Raw genomic sequence first — 21,854 nt, forward strand, 5'->3', positions numbered from 1 at the left:
TCCGGGGCGCCTGGGTGGCTCAGTGGGTTAAGCCGCTGCCTTCAGCTCAGGTCATGATCTCAGGGTCCTGGGATCGAGTCCCGCATCGGGCTCTCTGCTCAGCAGGGAGCCTGCTTCCCTCTCTCTCTCTCTCTCTCTGGCTGCCTCTCTATCTACTTGTGATCTCTCTCTGTCAAATAAATAAATTTAAAAAAAAAAAAAAAAAAAAAAAAAAAAAAAAAAAATTAAGATCCTGTGATTTTGCAATGTTCCAGTCCAGCAGAATACAACATGAAGGTAATCTGTTAAGTGCAATAATCCAGACTGAAGATCTATAAAGACAGAGCTTTAATACGTCACAACTGTTGAGCTGATCGTAAACCAACTGTTCTCCTGTGATTCTGACCTGGGTGTTTACAGAGGTTTAAAGAAACCAAGTTTCCCCACATCGACTTGGATTCACTTTACAGTGTGAATAAGCCTCCCCCCTAGCAGGTATGCAAATATTTGTTGAATTGAACCCCTTTTAAAAATGCAGCTTCAGGGCGCCTGGATAGCTCAGTGGGGAGAGCATCCCCCTCTTGATTTCAGGGTCGCATGTTCAAGCCCCACCTTGGGTGTGAAGCCTGCTTTAGGAAAAGATGCTGTTTCTAAAATTCACCAAAATGTCTAATTTGGCATCTTTTTGATGGTTCAAAAATATGTCTTTTTCTTTTTTTTAAGATTTTATTTATTTATTTGACACAGAGAGATCACAAGTAGGCAGAGAGGCAGACAGAGAGAGAGGGTGGAAGCAGGCTCCCTGCTGAGATCCCAGGACCCTGAGATCATGAACTGGGTAGTAGGCAGAGGCCCAATGACTGAGCCACCGGGGCACTCCTCAAAAATATGTCTTATACATGCTATCGTGGGCATATATCATGGGTAAATACTATCTCCAGCATCTCAATGTGATCCATATGGTGACAAGAGACAAAAATATCAGCATTGTGGGTAGCCGGCTTGAAAATATTAATTCTGAAATCACACTGTGGTAGACACTGTTGGCTGCCTCTCCTCTGTCCCCTCACACCCCGGGTTCCCAGCTTGCAGGGGAGGGGTTTTCTCTAGGCACTGACCCATTTGGTGCTCAGGGACGTGGGTGAACAATGACTGATCAAAAGCTACTGTGACACTGTATCATACACCAGAAGCTAACATTACATTGTAAGGTAACCACATGGAATTAAAATAAAAATACACAAAAAATAAACAAAAACTTTCTCCAAAGGGAAAACAGAAAACAAAAAACAAAACAAATGAACAAGAAAGAAACTGTTCTTTAGAGATATCGCCATTGTCTCAGTAGCATAATGGCTTAGCCTTAGGGACTCCCTTGACAAAAGAAAAATCACAGAAATTAGGCTCAAGGCTTAGAAAATAAATGTTCACATCCAATATAAATTTCCCTTAAATTCTGGCCTCCTCTGCCCTATAAGATTTACAGAGAGCACTCAGCCCTAATCTCTAGGTTCAAAATGTACAGGTTGCTCATGTATACGCTGAAAGCCAGGAAATAAATTTAACAAAAGTACTTGGAAAAAAACAACATACCGTGATACTTCCCTCCCTCTTGCCAATGGTGTGTTTAGACATGAGCATGATAAAACCCGGCCAAGGAGAGTAAGGGGACATTTTACATCTTTGAGAAGGGCTTCTCAGGGTGCCTGCGTGGCTCAGTTGGTTAAGCATCTGACTTAGCTCAGGTCTCAATCTCAGGGCTATAAGTTCAAGCCCCACATTGGGCTCCACGCTGGGTGTGGAGAGAGACAGAAGGGCTTCCCAAAAAGATGTCCCTCCTCAGTAGACACTTGAAGAAAAACTTTTCTTTTTTGCATTTACATGTGGCTGCTTGGGGGGATGCGATGCCTGGAGCTGTGGCAGCCATTTCGTGACATGAAGCACAAATGTGGAGAACGGTGAGGGGAAAGGAGCTGGGTCACTGCTTGACTGAATGAACCAATTCCAGAATTTTCTACCTCTAAATGAGAAAAAATACTGCCATTGTTTATAGTCAATTTTTGCTGGATATTCTGTTACTTTTAGCCAAAGATTCCCAATACCAGTAATTTTAGAATTTTCTTAAAACTCTATACTTCTTTCTGAAGTATTTAGAATATGAATTTAAATACCAGTTTTCCTGGCATGACTACAAAGAGTTATCTGACACACTGTATAACCATTTTTCATAGCCTGTTTATTTTTATTGGTCTTGAAATTCAGACTAATAGTGTAGCTCTACCGGAGGAACTACATGTTAGCTGATTAAAGTTCTGTACTCATTGTTTTCTTAATATGTTTTTCTACCTTATATTTTGTACGTTCGGCAAGCACAACTTTATATGAAAATGAACTTGACTGGTAAAGTCTTGGACCTGGTATAGTACCTTCAGGCAGATATATAAGATCGAGTTCCCATCTTTCCTACTTAAATGTTTTGTACCGGACTGGCTGAGATGCCCTGCAGAAGAGGGTAAGTTCCCCAGCTCCTCTGGCCAAAGCCCCCAGAGTCATTCAAAAATCTCACTTTCTAAGGAGAATCACTTTTTTCTTTGAATCCCTCAAATGCAAGCTTGTAAAGGGCGGGGGAGTCATTTATTTTTTAGTGAGCACCTTCTATGTGCCAAGCAGTTATTAGGTCAGAGACAATAAGAGCGTGCATGTGCACGTGAAACCCACAGCCGGGGCTCAGGGTCTGTGGTCTGTAATGACAGTTGTGTACTGTCCCGTCCCCGCCTCCGTGGGAGGGCCTGCACACTCGAATGCGGGGGTATGCAAACAGGCCTGTATGAGTTTTCTGCTTTCTTCTCGGCTTCGTTCTACTGTGGCTGTAGGAATTGGTCCTTTCCGGATAACCTGACAAAGAATTCACTTCCTAGAGCTAAAGCAGGGAGGGCTGTTGTGGGACTCTGGCACTGGCCCCAACTCGGTGACAAGGGAAGGGAGAAGGAGCGGACAGCTCTGGGCTATCATCCGCTTATCACAGCTACCCAGCAACTATTCCGGGTTGAACCCAGGAGCCCGGAAGAGATCTTCACCAATCACACCAGCAGATACTGGAAGGGGGCAGTGGGAGAAAAGACTCAGAAGGTCAGTCTCTACGCTTGGCCGCATGGGGGACATGACGGCTGGCATGAGTGCGGGTCGGAGCCCCGAGTCCCTGACTACCAGCGTCACTCCTGTGCTTGGAGCCTAACAAGACCAGCCGCCTCCAGGAGCCCTGTCTCCACACGCCCAACGCAGAGGGGAGCCTCCCTCTCTGTGAAGGGAGGCAGGGAGCTCTCCACCCACACTCCACAGCCTTCCCAGTTTACGACACAGACGTGAGCCACACAAGATCCCTTTCAACAGGTTGGAAGTCAAGATTTTCAGCATCTGCCAAGGCAGAGGTGGCTTTCCTCCCCACAAAGGACGGTGCGCCAGACAGGTGGGACAGAAAGGTTTTGAGGAGTCTCTGTCTTCAGCTCAGCCCCTCTCCGTTTCTCCAGCAAATAAAGGGCAAATCTGCCACCATCACCACTGCCAGCCAGCCTGACACCAACGAAATTCCTGGAGTCAGCACAGTGCTGTGTGCTCAGCCTGCTCGGCTGTGCAAGGGGCTCAGCTCCCCTCAGGGTTCTGTTCAGATAAACCCTTCCAGGAAAGAACGGGCTGGCCCCGAAGTCTCCCGAAGGCCGGATCCCCTGGGGCAACAGAAGCTCCACTTCCACTCAAGACACTTTCATCCACCCGAACGTCTAGGGTAGAGGACAACAGTGATGTATTCAGGGAAGGGAATTTCCAAACCCAGAGCTGCTCTGACAACACTGAAGAACAAAAATATTTTTTAAGCAGCCGGTACCATTTCCCAAAGAATGGAACCCATGTTACCCATTCGTGGCCACCTCTGGTGACTGTCATGGGAACGAGTTGGATGTCATCATTAGCAATTTTTGATTTTTAAATCCAAGTGCTCAGGTTCTTGGGACACCTTCTCAATCCGCTTTCTGCGTTCACACAGTCCTTTAGCCACAGCTGTGCGGAAGGGGCGCCACACAGGCTGGGCCCCACACCTCAGGCCCTGTTCCCGGAAGAGCAGGTGAAACTAAGCTTGCCTTCCTAACCTAGGGGCCTCTTGAACACTGGCCTCCTCTCTGCTTTACCCTTCCTTCCCCTGCGCCAAGTCCCCCAGGCCTCTTCCTGAGCCTGGGTCTCTGCCCAAGCCATTCTCAGACTTTGCTGTCTCTCCAGGTCTTCCCCAGGCCCCTCCCAGGAGGGCTCAGGCAGAACCCCCTCCTGCAGAGTCCAGCAGCACCTCACCCCTGGCCTTTTTGGCAAAAACGCCAAGGGGACAGAGGACCCTTCCCTAGGAAAGGGCTGGGCAGGTAGACCTCGAAGAGCAGGACAGAAACCCATCTGTTGAAGCCCAGTTATGCAGCACTAGTGAAATGTGACGGTTTTGCCTATAGAACCATTTACAGCCAAATATGTCAAAAACCTTCCTCAGCCACATCAGCTACCTTTGCTCACGGAAATGCAAGGACATCCCAAGAGCAGGGGGCTCCTCAGAGTTCACCAGGAGCCCGCATTTCCCCAGTGAGGGCCTGGGCTGCCAGGAACACCCACCTATTTGTTCGATGAGGTTTCTCCAGGAGTCGGCGGGAATGGGGTGGATCGTCTGCAGGGCCTCGGTGAGCGTGGTGGGGCTGTCGGCGAGCGCCGGGCACTCCTCGGGTGTGGCCCCATTTCCCGGGGTGGAGGACGACTCGCTGCCAGAAAGAAGGCGGGGCACGGCTGGTTATTTTTAAGCAACGACGCACCTTGGCCAGCTCGCTAGTGGCGTCCGCACAAGGGGCCCCGGCCAACTGGACCCTACCGGGGACGGTCCAGGCCGAGCGGCCGCCTCCCCTCCCGGCCAGGCGGGCCCCACAGGCTCCTTCTGTCACCGCACCAGGGCGCAACCGGGTGATTCATTCCCACGCCAGCCCGCCCCAAACCTTCATGTTTTCGGAGCTCGGGAGCAGGCGTCGGAAACTTGGCGCGCTCTGCCCGCTCCCGGCGCCGACCGGCCGCCCCGACGGGTCTGGCGGTCGGGATCCGAGCCGGCGCTGCTCAGCCCGCGCCGTTCGCTGTCACACGACCCCGCGGCCCCCGACGCCCTGCGGGCTCCGATCCTCGCGTCCCAGGGCCACGCGGCGCAGGGAGGGGGGCGCCGAGAAGGACGCGCGCGCCCAGGGCTCCTTGTGAGAGGGCGCGGGAGGAGCCTGGGGGCAGGGAGCCCGGCGTCGTCTGCCAGAGCCGGGGCGCACCCCCGACCCCCGGGCGCCGAGGCTGCACTATCCGCGCCTCGGTGGGAGTGGGGGGGGGGCGGCGGGGCTCGCGGAGACGGGGGCGGGCGCTAGGCCGCGGGGGTCGGCGTCCCCCGCCGTGGAAGGGGAGGGACGCAGAGGCGCGCGGGGGCGGCGCGCGGGGCCGCGACGGCCGCTCGTCCTCACCTGCCCGGCAGGTGTCCCGACGCCGAGTCGCGCGCGTCGCTCTCCGAGGTGGAGCTGTCGTGGTCCACGGCGCAGGCGGCACTGAAAGCTGCGGCCAGCAGCTCCATGGGGGCCGGCGGCCGGGAGGGCGCTGGGGCCGGGTCGCGGGCCGTGCCGGGGGCTCGGGGCCGGGCCGGGGGCGACGAGTGGGCTCCAGAACCGGGTCGCACCGCGCGCCGCTCGAGCCGGAGCTGCCGCCGCCGCCGCCGCTGCCGAGAGCTCCCGCAGGCGGGCGGACCGGCGGGCGCGCGCCTGGAGGCTCCGGGTTGCCACGGCAACAGGGGGAGGCGGGAAGGGTGCGCGCGCGGCGGGGGCGAGGCCGGGCGGCGGCGGGGCGGGGGAGCCCGGACTGGGCGCGACCTGGGCCCCGGGAGCGCCGACTGCAGACCGGACCTCCCTCCCCAGCCGCGGCCGCGCCCGGCCTTTGGAGAGGGGCAGGCAGGATGGGTGGGGGCCGGCGACCTGCGCCTTCACCTCCCGCCCCCTCCTCGTCCTCTGGCGCCCCCCACCCACCAGCTCGCACCGCGAACTTGGAAGGTACGGGCCACGTGACCCCTGCCCCACGCCGCCTCGAACCTCCGCCCCGCCCACGCAGCGCATCCTCTGCTGCCCCCACCGGCACTGGCCGGAGACCCCCGCCTCGGTGGAATACGTCCTCATTAGAGGTGCCGCTGTCTGAGGGCGCCCGAGGTAGAGACTGGCGTCTTAGAGAGACCCTGCACTCCTGCTCCTGACAGAAACTATGGAGAGGGGGCCCGCTGGGGGCCTCTTCCCTGCGGGTCTGGTCGCCCTCGGAGACCCCGAGGGCCTGGTGGCCGGGACTGGGTCTGGAGGAGCGAGAAGAGGAGAGACACAAAGTGCCCCCAAACGTCCACCCGGTTTCCCTGCCTAGTCACATTGACCCTTGCCGTCTGCACCTTCGAGTTAGCTAGTTCAGTCCACTTCTGGATACGCAAAACCAGCAAAAAGGGGTAACTGGAGTCGAGTGGAATGTGAGTGATCTGGTGTGACGGGGAAATCTAGAGGGATTTTCATCCAGCAGGACGACTGGCTTAGTCCTCGGTGTCCTTGTCTGAAGCCAGCCTCCCTGCTGCCCCAGATGGGCTCTCGGGAAGAGCGGCCACCTTCCGTAGGCCTGGGCGGTTGCTGAGGATGCAGGGGGCATGGGGAGTGGAGTGCCGAGCAAAGAGGAAAATCCTCCTTCTAAACAGTACTGGGCACCTTCCATCCACCCGGCATTTAAATTAAATTAAATTCTTCCTTTTGGGATGCAAATAACTCCTGGAGGGAGGGGCTTTAGTTACTGGGTGGTAGGTTGGCTCTTTTGGGTTCCTTAGCCAGCCATCTTGAACACCGAGGTTGTAGTAAAAGGGAGAGTTTGGGGCAGGAGGAAAGAAAGCAGCTGGAGGAGAGAGGCTTGTTGCCTGGAAGGGAACGTTCCTCCCCAGACACTAGCAGGAGAACCCCCGTGGACCCTCCCCCAGTTCTGACTCTGGGAAAAGGGGCTCAGGTTGAATCCCAATCCCTAAAGCATCTGCTTCGCCCTTGGTCCCCTCCAGGGGCCACAATGGACAGGTCTGATGTCTTGCTCCTAAGACCTCAGATTATTTGCATGACAACCACCTGGTCATTTTCCAAACCCAACTCTTTCCTTCCTTGACTCATTCCACAGATCCCAGACAACCCTTTCCTGAACTCCACATTTCATCTGCTCTCTGGCCATAGTTGCTGGGATGTGTCCTACACATTCCACTAGGGCACGCACATTTCCCCTGCTGCCCCCAACAGCCAAGCAGGAAACCAGGCAGAACCCCAGAGCTGGCCTCAACCTCCTTCCTATCATCCCCTACACCTCAGGGCCTCACTGAGCCCCCTGGATCCTTAAAGTCCTTCAAAGAAGTACCCTCCACCCCCACCCCTTGCATTTGGACCTCTCCCCAGTCCATCCTTTTCTCTGCCCCTTTTCTAAATTATGGGTCTGTGTTGGTCCCTTTCCTGCTTAATAACCTGCATGACAGTCCCATCACCACCAGCCCCTGGCACTGTACCAGGCTCTTCACCGGCAGGCCACTCCTTTTCTGTTTCCTCCGGGCTACTGCCTTTGTGGGCTCCTCTGGGGCTTTAGCTTCACCATGTACTTTCCCAGGCTCTGGGCTTTGCTGTTCCCTCTGCTAGATCTCAGCTCTCCTGGTCAAGTCCTCACTCCCGCAGGACAGGTTGTAGGTCAAGGCGCAGTGGGGTGGGGGGTAGCGTCCCCACCAGCCCCTTCCCCTGAATAACCAGCATTATCTGGCACTGTAATTCTCGGTGAACAGGGCCATCCTTACAATAAACCATGGGCCCCTCCAGGGTGGGCTCATCTTTCATCAGGGCCCAAGGACGAGCACTGTGTGGACAGTCTCTAGGACCTACCTCTTTGGATGGTTTCCCCAGCCCTTAAATTTGATGTAACACTAAGTTGGAAGCTGTTACTTTCACACTTTGCTTCACCAAGGGGAGAAGACTTTGTGTGTGTGTGTGTGTGTGTGTGTGTGTGTGTGTGTTTAATCAGAAAATACTCAAGTGAAATTACATATATTAAGATGAGCATAATAAAACCTTCCAATTGAAAAAGAAGCTAAAAATATCCTTCTAATTATAAAATCGGTTTAGAAAGTCACTGATTTCTGAAGGCCTATAACTTACACTAAATCCTGCACATTCTCTCTCCTGTCAGATTTAATGCTTATTGGGCTATTGCTAAAAATCTCCGTTTAACCAACATTTGTTCAAGATCATTCACAAAACAGATAGATCAATATTTCAAATATTTATACCTGATTAGCCCATGGTAGGTGCCCCATTCGATTTGCTAAGACATTAATGGTATATTTTGAAAAATATTCAGTTATTTTATATTATGTGACCTAAACATTCTTTATTACTTCCTTTGGGTCATAATAGGTAAATATTGGAAATATTGGAGGCAAAGGGGATTCTTATTTATGTAGCAATCTCTGCTTTGAGGAGCCCTCATTCAGATTTACAAAGTGGTACTTTATTCTGAAGAAGAATAGGGAGAACCAGAGGAAATTTAGAAACGATCTCATCCAATACTTTTGTTTTACAGAAAAAGCTGCTGAACCGGAGGGTTACAGGGACAAGCCCAAGATCACCCAGCTGGATAATGGCAGAGTTTTAAAGTGTAAGTAGCCTATATTGTGTGGGACAAAGGAACTGCAAAATTCTATTCACTTATGCTAAGTGTTTTTTAGGGTCACGTGGTCCATCACCGGGCTCTCAAATGTTAAGACACATTTGTATTTTTAAATCTAGTAGGAAATCTGGGGCGCCTGGGTGGCTCAGTGGATTAAGCTGCTGCCTTCGGCTCAGGTCATGATCTCAGGGTCCTGGGATTGAGCCCCGCATCGGGCTCTCTGCTCCGCGGGGAGCCTGCTTCCTCCTCTCTCTCTGCCTGCCTCTCTGCCTACTTGTGATCTCTCTCTCTCTGTCAAATAAATAAATAAAAATCTTTAAAAAAAAAATAAAAAAAAATCTAGTAGGAAATCAACTTGGATTTTTTTTTTTGGTAATAAAAGGATAATCCTTACGTATACCTTAGAAACTCTAAGATATCCTTACGTATACATTAGAAACAAGGGCTTGATTGCTTTTAATGAAATTACCTGTATCTTCTAAAACCATAAAGACAGTAGCTTATTTTTGTCCCTCTCCGAAGACTTTAGTTGCTTTGAAAATCAACACTTTTAAACCATGTAGGCAGGTCCAACAAGGGACTACAGCCGCAAGGTTAACTGAACCCCCGAAATTCAGGGAGAGAGTTAGGAAAAGGACAAGATGTACCTCTCTCACTGCAGAGCAGCTCCAAGAAACCAGGAAATCCATACCTGATGGGTAGAAATATTTCTTGGCAAGGAAACTTCCAGCAGTAGGTTATTCTGTTGGGCAACTGGAAGTATTTTACTGGTGAGGTGGAGGTGGAGTTCTTGGCCTTCCTTTTGATCATGAAGATAAATCGCAAATGTGGGGTTGTAAATGTTAAGGAAATAAGTTAAAAGCAATCAGGTTAGCTATCTGGAGTGAAGAATTAACCTTACCCAAAGAGAGGTTTAGGCTTTGCCTTGGGCTCCTGGGAGGTGATCTCAACGCCACTGGAATGGGTTATCTGATAAGAGTGTCTCTGTTTTTCTGGAGACCTGGGACCAGATAAGTAGGGCCAGGTGACAATAGCTCAACCTCCAGGGGGCCTGAAGACTGGTGACCAACCTGGTCTAGATGACTGAGCCCCAAGGAAAACTCTGGACACCAAGACTCCGGCGAGATTTCCTGGCTGTCACACATTGCTGCCAGGGGATGTGAGCTCTAGTCATAGCTCTGCTGGGGGAAGACAACTGGAATTCCAAGTAGAACTTTTCTGGACGTTTCTATCCTTTTCTGCTCATGCATCTCTTCCCTTGGATGATTGAAATCCATAGGCTTTTGTGGACGAAGCTATAACTGTACGTATTTCAGCTCTCAGTGAATTCTGAGTCCTTCCACCAAATTTAGGGGTGGGTTTGGGGACCCTCAAACTCTGCAGCTGGTGTCAGAAGTGAGGGTGGACTTGTAAGCTGTCCCCAAATGTCACCAGGCTCTACTTGGATTGAGAGGCCAATGGCCATGTTTTCTAAACAGCCTTCCTCTCCATGATGCCTACTTCTCTCCCTCGTGGCGGCCAGGTTAGTTTTCCTCAGACACATCTGAGATTTGAGTGGGGGGAGCTAGGAAGATGTCACTTATCTTCACGTCCTCAGCACCCAGCACCTCCAGGAGGCATCAGGGAATGGTTGATGAAGGAGTAACTGTGGGGAGGTTGGTGGGCGCTACATCGGTATGTCCTTGGTTCCAGGCCTTCTTCTAGAGTCATGGAGTGTAATGTTGGCATTCCCTTGGGGTTACATCTTGTCCTTCTTTGGCCAATGAAGATATTTCTCTAACTGACCTCTTTGGGAACTAGAGGGCTTCTGGGGTTGCTGCTTCAAGCTTGGGGGAGGTCATGGGGACCTGTTTCAGTGAGTCAAAAAACAAAAAAACAAAAAAAAAACCCCACTTAGGCTGGATTTACTGTTGGTAAAGTGACGAGTGTGTTTTGTGTTTTGTGTTTGTGCTTCTTTTTCTTTGCTATGGTTGCCATGGTGGACAGTTGTTATAGTGTTGGTGAAATAGGGAAAAGCTCAGAGGGACGAAGAGGTGTGCATGAACGCTGGGCTGGTTTAAGGAGCTAGGCCAACGCAGGCTTACTAGCCGCAGAATGCTATTGCTGGGCTCAGTTACATTTTCAGAATCCAAAATAGGTGGCCAAACTTTGCTCCATGTCCAGGTGTGGGAGATAGCCTAGGTGCTGTTGCCTGGCTCAAGAAATGTTGGAATTTCCAAAACATTCTGATGGTTGATGTGTCCTTATAGTGTCCTTAAAAGGCTGGGACAGATGCTGGCCCTGTCTTCAATGATGAGACACAGACAATCGTATGGCCTTGATAGAAATGTATTTCTCAAAGCTGGCTCCCTAAAATAACTCATGGAGAAGAAGCTGTAATGCTTGTGTCTTTATCTGGAACTGTGGGAAATGAGAGAAGACCCGTGCTGTGAATTTCTTTGGAATATTCCTAACCAAGGAGGCTGGGACGTATAGGGTCCAGGAATTTGGGCTCTGGGTGATGTCATGGACTTTTGACCAATAGGAGCATCCTGAATAAGGGGGGATCTAAGGAAAAATGCTGTTATTTTCAAGGTAAGTGGAGGCTGAAATTTAGAGTAAATAGGGAGCTGCCCCAGTACTCGTAATTTACATTTTAGGCTGTGGCCATGGGGGTCTATACACGCTTTGTTGAAACTCAAAGTGTAAAAGGATGACTAACCCACCTCCTTCCACTTCAGTTTATTCATTTTAAATTACCTTATAAACTATATAGTTGGATCTAATTTAGTCCTATATATAGTGAGTATAGCATACTATACAAATAGGAATTATTATTAATGTTATTAGCACTTAGGAAGCCTACATTTAGCACTAAGATACATTCGCTGCTGTAATGGAGAATTTATAGCCTTAACCATTAACCAAATGTAACAAAATCTTGTAGGTACAAAATGAGAAAGAAAAAGATGTCCATTATTCATAAACAAAGTAGCCTTGAAGGAATGGCACGTAATTAACAAAATTAATAATGAGAAATTGTTCACAGACTGTTTCTTGACAATTGTGCATAACAGGGTTTCAGAGAAGTATTTTCCATAACAAGAAATAAGGAGCAGGCAACTTTTCATTTTCTACTGAAATCAGTCATCTCACCCTTAACATCCAGGAGAGAGAATGTTCTTTGTTGTCTCCAGGAGTAAGCATAAGGATTTAGAGTCTCATGAAAAGGCCAATATGTGTTTGGTGGGGATCGATCACTTTGCAAAAGCTGTTTAAGGGATGAGAACAAGATATCCTATCGGACCAACTACCCAGTTCTCCACTGCCCATCCTCATGCTCACAGATAGCCCTATCCCTCCTGAAATTCAAAGGTTTTGACTACTTTGGATATTTCATTTTTTTTTATAATTTTTTAAAATTTATTTGACAGAGAGAGAGAGCACAAGTTGGCAGAGCAGCAGGCAGAGAGGAGAGGGAGAAGCAGGCTCTTTGCTGAGCAGGGAGCCTGATGTAGGGCTTGATCCCAGGACCCTAGGATCATGACCTGAGTCGAAGGCAGAGGCTTAACCGACTGAGCCACCCAGGCGCCCCTTTTGATATTTCTTTTTTGATATTTCTTTACTTTTCATATTTCTGTTTTGAGGACTCTAATAAGGTAACTGGTGACCACAGTGTACAAATTAGATCCAAACAAGAGGATGCTAGCATAAAGAGAAAGCAGATATTTCCAGAACCTATCTGATTCACAGCGATCAAATCGTTTTAAAAATGAACAGCCAGTGTTCGCTGAGGCTTGGAAACTGTCGTTTGCTTCTGGGGGTGGGAGTGTGAATGGGTACAACCTTTCTGGAGGACAACCCGGCAGCCCAGATCATAAACCCAAATGTTCATACTCTTTGGCGAAGAGATTCTATTTCTAGGAATATATCCTAATAAGCTATAAAAATCTGAGTGGGAAAAATGGCTATGAGAATGTTTATTGTTATTTTAATTTTTTTTAAGATTTTATTTATTTATCTGTCAGAGAGAGCACGAGCAGGGGAGCAGTGGGCAGAGGGAGAAGCAGGCTCCCTGCTGAACAAGGAGCCTGATGCGGGCTGGATCCCAGAACCCTGGGATCACAACCTGAGCCAAAGGACAACACTCAACCAACTGAGCCACCCAGGCATCCCTGTCATGTTACTTTAAATAGTGACACATTTTTAGGGGCGCCTGGGTGGCTCAGTGGGTTAAAGCCTCTGCCTTCGGCTCAGGTCATGATTCCAGGGTCCTGGGATCGAGCCCCGCATCGGGCTCTCTGCTCAGCAGGGGGCCTACTTCCTCCTCTCTCTCTGCCTGCCTCTCTGCCTACTTGTGATTTCTGTCTGTCAAATTAAAAAAAAAAAAAAATCTAAATAGTGACACATTTTTAGGGGCGTCTGGGAGGCTCAGTGGGTTAAGCCTCTGCCTTCGGCTCAGATCATGATCTCTGGGTCCTGGGATCAAGCCCCGCATCGGACTCTCTGCTCAGTGGGGAGCCTGCTTCCCCCCACCTCTCTCTCTCTCTCTCTCTCTCTGCCTCTCTACCTACTTGTGATCTCTGTCTGTCAAATAAATAAATAAAATCTTTAAAAAAATAGTGACACATTTTTAGCAACCTGAATGTCCAATGATAGGAGACTGACTATTTAAATTAGGACCTATCTCTAAAACGGAGTATCATGAAAAACAATTTAGAAAATACTTAACGATCTGGAAAGATGCCTGCAATATATTGAATGGAAAAGCAGATTCCCAAATTGGATGGTAGTGTGATCTTATTTTGTTTTTAAGTAGACTTCTGGACATGGAATTTTAGGCTTCCATAGACGTTTGAAAAAGGACTGGGAGAATGATCGCAAAGTCATTTCACAGCCCTTGTAGTTGGTTGGCTTCTCAGGGAATTTTCCTGTTTTTCTATTCTCGTTCTTGAAATTATTTCTACAATAAATGTGTCACTTATGTAACAAGGGGAAAAAAAGTTACTTTCAAAAACAACATCAGTCCCTTAATGTGCATAAATTTAGAGCATGGGTTTGAAGCTTTCACATAACTGTGGAGAATTCTGATGAACTTGAAAAAGAGGGCGGAGCCGTTGTGTATTCTCTAGATTTCCATGGTGGGGGGTGGGGAGAAACACCTCAATTCATTACATAGATCTTGTAAAAAGCTCTTGATTTCCAAGGAATCATGAATTCAGATTTTACAGTAGATCACCTCCTGCCGTCTCTAAAACTAAAGCACTTACCTGAGAGTCTAATCTACCTGGTTACAAAAATAGTCCCTTACCCAGAAATTTCCCTTCCCTTCTATAATCCCACATGTACGACTTCTAACCAGGATGCTTTTCTGCCTTTTCAGTTGAAGTCATAAAGAAGTCATCAAAGAAATCACTGCTTCTCATCAAAGACAGGTCTCCCTAACGCCCCAGGCCTTTCCCTTCCCCTGCTTTGTGGCTACATCTCACCTGTGCTAGTTCAAATGCCACCTCCTCCATGAAGCCCTCCCCCTCATCCCATCCCATAGCCGGCTGTATCCCCTCACTCTTAGGATCTCCTGTAGCACTTCACCAGAGCTTCTCTTAAAGCTTGATTACTTTCTTAAAGATTCTCTGTCCTATGGGGCCATGCAAGGAGACAAGAGTCCGCCTGATCGATGTCACCTCCCTTGTTGTGTGGGCAGAGACCTTGTATACATCCTGGAGGCCCTGGACATATTTGCTGAATGGAGCTGGGGTTGGGGGAGGCTGGAAAGCACACAGACAGGCTTTGTGGTCATCCCAGTGCATCTGAGTAAGTTACAGTCTTAGAAACCTCTCACGGACCCATGTCCTTTACCCACTAACTGCAGACCTTCCCTTGCTACTCCCTAGAAAGTTAAGTGCACTTTGAGTGGGAGGACCAATAAGACCTAGGGGGCGGGGAGGGGGGGACATCAGTTTAGCAACAAAGAAATGAAATTTCCCTTTTGTTTCTTTCCCTGTTTATTGTTTACCCTTCCCCTGGAGCTGACCAGCTGATGCTTCTTTTCTTAATTTTAAACCCATGTCTCATTTTTTCCATGCAGTGAAGATTGCATACTAAATTACTGCTGCTAAAATGTTGTTCAGCCCTTGGAGTGGTTTTTATTTGTCCCGGCAGCAGGGTCTCTCGCCTATTGCTCTGTTAGGCTCAGGTTAAAAAGACAGTCTTTAGGGTGCCTGGGTGGTTCAGTTGGCTAAGTGACTGCTTTCAGCTCAGGTCATGATCCTGGAGTCCCGGGATCAAGTCCTGCACTAAGCTCCCTGCTCAGTGGGGAGCCTGCTTCTCTCTCTCCCTCTGCTCCTTCTCATGCTCTCTCTCTCTCTCAAATAAATAAAATCCTTAAAAAAAGAAAAGACAGTCTTTAATAGTCTCTCTTTTCTTCTTAACCATGAAGGTCTTTTGTAGGGGTCTCAGAGGAGGGTCATAGGCTCGCCAGAAAGACATTCTTCCATTTGAAATTAGCATTTGTTCTTAAAAAAGAAAGACTCAAACCTGTCATCAGTTGAATGTTTTTTCTTAAAAGTGATGGATTCTTACCAGGAGCGAGGAAAGCCTCCTTGACACGGTGAGTCAGAGAAATGACAGAACAGAGTGGAAAAATTCCTTCCCCTTGAGAACACCTTCAAATACTAGATGTCCCTTCCTTAACCCAAGGCCCTCCTTTTCAGTACTCTACCTCCTGTGACTCTCCATCCATGGTGCACTTGTCTTAAAGACAGGGCACTCTGAGTTTTCTGGATTGAAATCCACTGTTATTATCAAACTGAACATCTTCAGGGGAAACAGGCATTCACATACGTTGCTGATGAGAGAACAAAATTGTCCAGCCTCATGGGGAAGGGAATTTGCCCGGAACTTACAGAAGCACACGTGGGCAGTGGACAGAATGTTTGTCGTCCCTCCAATTCAGAGGCTGAGATCCCAACCCTAAGGGGATGGCCTTTGGAGGTGGGGCCTTTGAGAGGTGATTAGGTCATAAGGATGGGGTCCTCAAAAATGGGATTGGTGTCTTTATAAAAGAAACCCAGAGAGATCGTTTGTTTTGGGTTTGGATTTCCCGGTTTCCAGAACTCTGGAAACAAAATGTTCTTTGGTCTTCTGTCATAGCAGCCTGATGGTGCCGAGACGATTTGCCCTTTACTCTAGCAATCGCATTTCTAAGAATTTACCCCGCACTATGAAGCGAGATAAGCACAGGGTCATTCACTGTGTCTTTTTTTTTTTTGTATAGAAAAATATTGGAAAGAACCTACACACCCAGAAGACTGGGTAAATGCGTTATGAGGAAGGCACACAGTGGAGTATAAGCAGCTGGAGACACGATCGTAGGGAGGCATTCCGGACCAGACAGTGGGTGATTTCCATTACACAGGTACACGCACAATTTTCTTTTTCTCATCTCAAGTGAGAAGTGCAAGAAGGAGAACAGAGAAACTGGTAAAGTTTGTTACTTCCTGAGGTGGGGCAGAGGGTAAGACTTTTCTGGGAGTACCTTTTTATCCAGTTTTGACTTATAAACCTTGTAGATGCTTTACCTATTCAATGAATAAAGAGAAATCTGCAAGTCTGGGGAAAAACCAGACTCTGGAATTGAAAATAAACCGACTTGGATGAACCTAAGTAATTATCAGATGGATAACATACCCACACAGAAAAAAAATTAATTCAAGGAATTTTTGAATTTCATCTTCTGTACCATTACTGAGATCTATCTATTCTGGGACTATAAAAAGCAAAGGAATTCTAAACTTTACTCAGTAGGCGGTGTGGGTTGAATTGTGTCCCCTGAAAAGATGTGCGGAAGTCCCAGCCTCTGGTATGAAGGGGACGTGACTTGTGAAGAGGGTCTTTGCAGATGTAATGAAGTTAAGATGATGTCATACTAGATTAGGGTGGGCCCTAATCCAATAACGGGTGTCTTAGTAATGAGAGAAATTTGGACACAGAGATGCAGAAACACACAGACAGGAGAACACCGTATGAATGCATTGGTGGAGATCAGAATGATGCATATATTAAGATAAGGAAAGTCAAGGGTTGCCAGTAGCCCGCAGACCCTAGGAAAGAGGCTTTCAGACCCTCCCCTACAGCCCTCTGAAGGAGCATGGCCTTGCCATTGCTTTGATTTTGGACTTCTGGTCTCCAGAACGGGGAGAGAGAACAAATGTCTATTGTTTTGAAGTCGCTCCCTTTGTTGTCAGTGATGGCGCAGAGTCATTGTGAAATTCTGTAATTGTGGAAAAGAAAAATATCCTACAGTGTACTGATGTTGTCAGCCAGGGTCCGCACTTTTAGCAAAGGGAGATGCCAACATAGAATGGGGCGATTAAAGAGGAAGGCCGTGTGTTGGATTGGAATGGAAGGCTTCCGTGTGAGCATGCGTGCACACACAGATTTCCTCGCTGTCGGTCCTGTGAAGGCCTCCGAGAGGCATTGACCGGCCAGTAGTAATGAGCACACAGAGTCCCCAGATGTTGGTTTCTAAGTACTGTTCCGCACTAACAGGAACCAGACCTCTTTGGAGAAGTAGCTGACCGCAGTTCTAGGCTATAGAAAAGTACAAAAAAGTATATAAGGTATTTTGCTGTGCCAGAAAGGAAAGAAATGCTCAAAGAGGGAACGGATATATCTAAAGAGACATAGTAGCCAACTTAAAGGGGCTCCTACTGGTCACATTTGTGACAGTCTGAGCATCAAGAGGAATAGGACAGTAATGGATTAAAGCACACTGAACTAAAACAAAACAAAAAACAGACCGAAAACAAACCCATCATGAATCCATACTGATACTCAAAAACCGAGCAAAACGAATCAAAAAAACAAAGGAGGAGTCTTCTTCATAGAAGAATATCACCTAATGTAAGCAGAAGGAACACTAGAACGTTCCCATTTTGCAATTCTAAGGTAATGGTTCATTCAGGAAGGATCATTAACAGAGGTAAAATGCCAGGTTATTAGAAAGAGGATGTTTACATGGTTTCACAGGTAACTTAACAGTTGCCAAAGGAAAAATGGTACTTTTCCTTCAGAACAATCTGGCAGCTCCCAAATTAACTAAACGATCAAACTCAGCGTCAGGAAGAGTGGGCCAGCTGACATTAGTGCCTCCCGATGCGATGCAGTTGGAAACACGCATCACCTGGATGGCATTCTTGCTAAAAATGGTTCAGCTGAATCCAATGAAGCGTCTAGCCCTGACTTCGCCTTGAAAGAACATGCAGGTGGAAAAGGAACAAGTTAAAACACCACAAAAGGAGGCAATCATCCAAATCCGGTGGGGGCCGTGCTGCCGTCAACAAGGCTGGATTCAGCCAAGGTCAGTCAGAAACACAAAGTGGGGAGATGTTTTAGATGACAGGAGTCTGAAGAGAGCAAAGTGACAAGGCAACTTCTTGGAACTTAGTGAAATCTTGATTCACAGATCCCAGCCGTGAAAGCCATTTTGGGGGACCATCAGGAGAAATGAGAACAGAGATTGGATTTTAGACAGATTATGGAGCAATTATGGATTTTCTTAGCTGTGATAATGGCATTCCGATGATGTAGAGGAACAGCCTTATTCTTAGAAGCTGTACTCCGGGCTTTTTAAATGTGAAGTGTTATGATGCCTGCAGTTTGCTTTCATATGGTTTTAGTAGAAATGGAGGGAGAGAGAAAGCACAGGTGTGCAGGATCTTAGGGTTTTTGAGTCTAGGCTGAGGATATATGGAAGTTCGTTGTACTAGTCTTTCATTTACTCTGGATGTTCAAATTTTTTCTTTATAAAAAGTTGGGGGAAAGGAAAAATATTTAGAGAAACAGCACATTTGGGTTAGAGAAACATGGGAATGATCAAGTTTAGATGTAGTCTGATGTGAGGTGTAGAATATTGAGTTTGGGGTGGTACAAGGGCCAAGGGAAAGAAGTGGCATTTGCGGTCACCTTGGCAAACTCGGGAGCTCCGTGGTGTGGGGACCCACTGGAATGTGAACCCCACAAAGGCAGAGTTTTTGGTCCCTTGTGTTCACTGCTAGACCCCCAGTTCCTAGAGCAAAGCTGGATCATGGTAAAGGCCCCCAAAACACCCACCTGCTGGAAATGAAATGTAAATAGCTCAGAGAGAAACATCTTTGTCTGATGTCTGAGGATTTTTTCAGGATAGACTCTTGGTCAAGGATTAAAGCATTTTTAGTGCCTTTCACATATATTGTGAAATTCTAAATGGTTATATTGGTTTACACCCAACTAGTGTCTCCCTCTGCATTCTTTCTAATAGCCAGTATTCGAATTTTAAGCAATTTGACAATCTGATACATGAAAAACAGCATATTGTTCTAGTTTCAATTTCTTTCTTTCCTAGAGAAGTTTTTGGTTTTTTTGTTTTTGTTTTTGTTTTTGTATTGTGATTGTTTTGCATTGTTCTTTTGTGAATAATCTTTTCATGTCTTTTGCTTGTTTGCATTTGAGGATGTATATGTTTTCCTAAGATTTAAATACAGTGTGCCCTGTGGTTTAAATGAACTTTAAAAAAAATGGCCCATTTTGTGGGAAAGCTCAAAGAATCAGTGAAAGCCGATGGAGGCTGAGTGGAGGGCGGTGGAGTCGGCCCTGCAGCCCCCCTCCCCCGCCCCCTGGGAATCCTTGCTCTACTCTCCCACTGAAGATGAGTGGGGGCGGGGGGGGGGGACAGAGAGGAGCCTCACAGGGTCTTCTAGTCCAGCCCCTGCCTTCAGGCCGGCTAGACAGTTGTATCATGATTTTATAAAAAGACACAGAAAAGACAACCAAGGGGGCACCGGGGCACCACCCCCCATAGGACACTGTGGGTGGGGTGGGGCTCAGGGGAGGCTCCTCAGTCCCAAACTGTTGCTGAGACTTCCCCCCCACCTCCCGTCACTGTCCCCCTAACTCTGTCTGAGGCACTTTGATCTGAAACCGTCACCAGCAAAACCAGACTTGCCTTGTCTGTCGGTTCATTCTTTTTCTCACTAACATATGATCGATTTCACCACATGCTTCTGAAAAAAATGCAAGGAAGAATAGCTGACAAATTTGTGTCAACTGCCAACTGTTCAGTAATTTATTTATTCCACAAGTCACTGTTGAGCAGCCACTATCTACAAAGCCCTAAAGACAGTCAGGCCTCAGCACCCACTGGGACACCCAGCATGTGTGTGGCTGGCTGTTACCGACTTTAACGATCGCTGTGTGAAATCCCAAAACATCACACAAGAAAATACTGAGAATGTGACCACCCTTCCAGGACACATGATTTCAACTTTATGGTCTCCAAAGGATTTATTTCATTGTCTTTCACAGAATAGAGGCCTTGTATGATTTTTGAAAAAATTGCTAGGTAGGGGCACCTGGGTGGCTCAGTGGGTTAAAACCTCTGCCTTCAGTTCAGGTCATGATCTCAAGGTCCTGGGATTGAGCCCCACATTGGGCTCTCTGCTCAGTGGGGAGCCTGCTTCCTCCTCTCTCTCTCTGCCTCCTTCCTCCTCTCTCTGCCTGCCTTTCTGCCTACTTGTGATCACTGTCTGTCAAATAAATAAATAAAATCTTTTAAAAAAATCGCTGGGTAAATGATATATTTAAAGCTGTAAACTTATAGTTTCTTTGTTTAAAAGTTAATGAATTATGGGCATGGAATAATGTCTCTTAGAGTCTGATCACTTTAAGGGGAAAGTTCAGTAAGAGGTGACGTCTTTAATTTTCTTTTTTCGAGGAGGCTAGGTTTTAACAAGGGGGATCTCAGGTCAGGTTTCCTGGAGGCAAAGACTGGTGCAGATGATTTCGTTAAGGAAGAGCTCCCCAGGGAGAGTATGCAGGACCAGGGAGGCAAGCCAGGGAGAGGAGAGTGCCTAGCAAGGATGTGCCTTCAGGCAGAGCCCGGGTCCCAGCTGCCCCACAGGGGCTCTGGATCATAAACTGCCCCTCGGTTTGTCTCCACTGTGACAAGGAAGCTGGAGTTTAATATTTTATATTTTGGCAGCAGTCATTGCCTAAGGGGTGTGTGTGTGTGTGTGTGTGTGTGTGTGTGTGCGCGTTGGGGGGGCAGGTAAACCATCAGGCATAGGGAACAGAAAAGTCAGGTGGGCTTAGAGGGACTGGATCCCAAGCATTTTGCCCAGCATCTGATATGTTTATGTAGAATTTACCTCCAATCCCAGTTTATAGAATGTTCCCAGTGAAGTAGTTATCTATTGCTGTGTAACAAACAGCCCCAAGACTTTGCAGCTTCCAACGATGTTTTTTCTCTCATGTGGCTTCTAAGTTTTGGGAAGTCCAGGGCTTGGACTCAGGGTCTCTTAGGAGGCTGCAGTCCAGCTGTTGGCCAGGCCAGGAGGCTCCCCTTCCAAGCTCATTCACATGCAGTTGGCAGGAAGCTTCTGTTTCTTCCCATGGGCTCTTCCCTGGATTGCCTGATGAGTGTCCTCACAACATGGAGTGAGCGATCCCTGAGAGGGAGAGACTGATGCTCACTGCCCTCTGTGACCTTGGCTTTGATTCACAACCATTATGTCCACCTGACAGTTAGAAATGGTCATTCAGTGGGAGGGTGTGAATACTGGGTGCTGGGGTTTGGGGGCTATCTTGGAGGCGGGCTCCTGCATGCTCCTTCAGCTTTTTGCCAGAAAAGTTCCAAGGACAACCATTGCTGCCACTCCATTTCATGTATTTGACACTTGCCAGAGCAGAAACTCCAAAGTGGATGGAGACTCGAGGTCCTTCCCAGGGCCAGCCGTGCAGAATGTCCACACATGCGTCAGCCCATCTACTTCCTGTGACCCTCGTCAGGTGGAGCAGGGTCTGTACAAGGAGTTACCTGGGATTTGTTCTTCTGCCTCGACCCCCCGCCCCCGCCCCCCGCCAATCCAGCCATCTCCTCTCTTTTGCCCGCACACAGGGTCTTAGTTCTCTGACCCCAGTCCGGGGGTGACGGGCCTTCTCTTGGCAGACACGTGACTTTGTAACCTGGGAAGTTCAGACTCCTGGCATGATAATTAAACTTGGCCCAAATCGAGCTTGCTTTTATTCCCGGTGCAGAGTCAAGATCTTAATTTGGAGGTTTTATAGTTGCCTGACAGGCAGTGTCAGGATTGAGGAGACCCACAGCGCCA

At 48.1% G+C, this 21,854-nt stretch overlaps 2 protein-coding genes across 5 annotated transcripts in view; one reads left to right on the forward strand and one right to left on the reverse strand.

Annotated features, from left to right (window-relative positions):
• NGEF (neuronal guanine nucleotide exchange factor) overlaps positions 1–21,854 on the reverse strand; it is a 101,636-nt gene that overhangs the window by 32,082 nt on the left and 47,700 nt on the right. For 2 of the 3 annotated variants that reach the window (XM_046019449.1, XM_046019450.1), the window contains exon 4: positions 4,624–4,766. In XM_046019449.1, coding sequence (XP_045875405.1) covers positions 4,624–4,766 — 143 coding nt within the window. Of the gene's footprint in view, positions 1–4,623; positions 4,767–5,492; positions 5,874–21,854 lie in introns of those variants that run through there. The other variant, XM_046019451.1, reaches the window with a different exon arrangement.
• Positions 5,997–21,854, forward strand: part of NEU2 (neuraminidase 2) — an 84,108-nt gene continuing 68,250 nt past the window's right edge. Inside the window, exons 1-2 of one of the 2 annotated variants that reach the window (XM_046019452.1) lie at positions 5,997–8,715; positions 15,983–16,123. In XM_046019452.1, coding sequence (XP_045875408.1) covers positions 16,025–16,123 — 99 coding nt within the window. In that variant the 5' untranslated portion in view covers positions 5,997–8,715; positions 15,983–16,024. Of the gene's footprint in view, positions 8,716–10,587; positions 11,302–15,982; positions 16,124–21,854 lie in introns of those variants that run through there. The other variant, XM_046019453.1, reaches the window with a different exon arrangement.

Source organism: Meles meles, chromosome 9 (genome assembly GCF_922984935.1).
Source record: "Meles meles chromosome 9, mMelMel3.1 paternal haplotype, whole genome shotgun sequence".
Lineage (NCBI taxonomy): Eukaryota > Metazoa > Chordata > Mammalia > Carnivora > Mustelidae > Meles > Meles meles.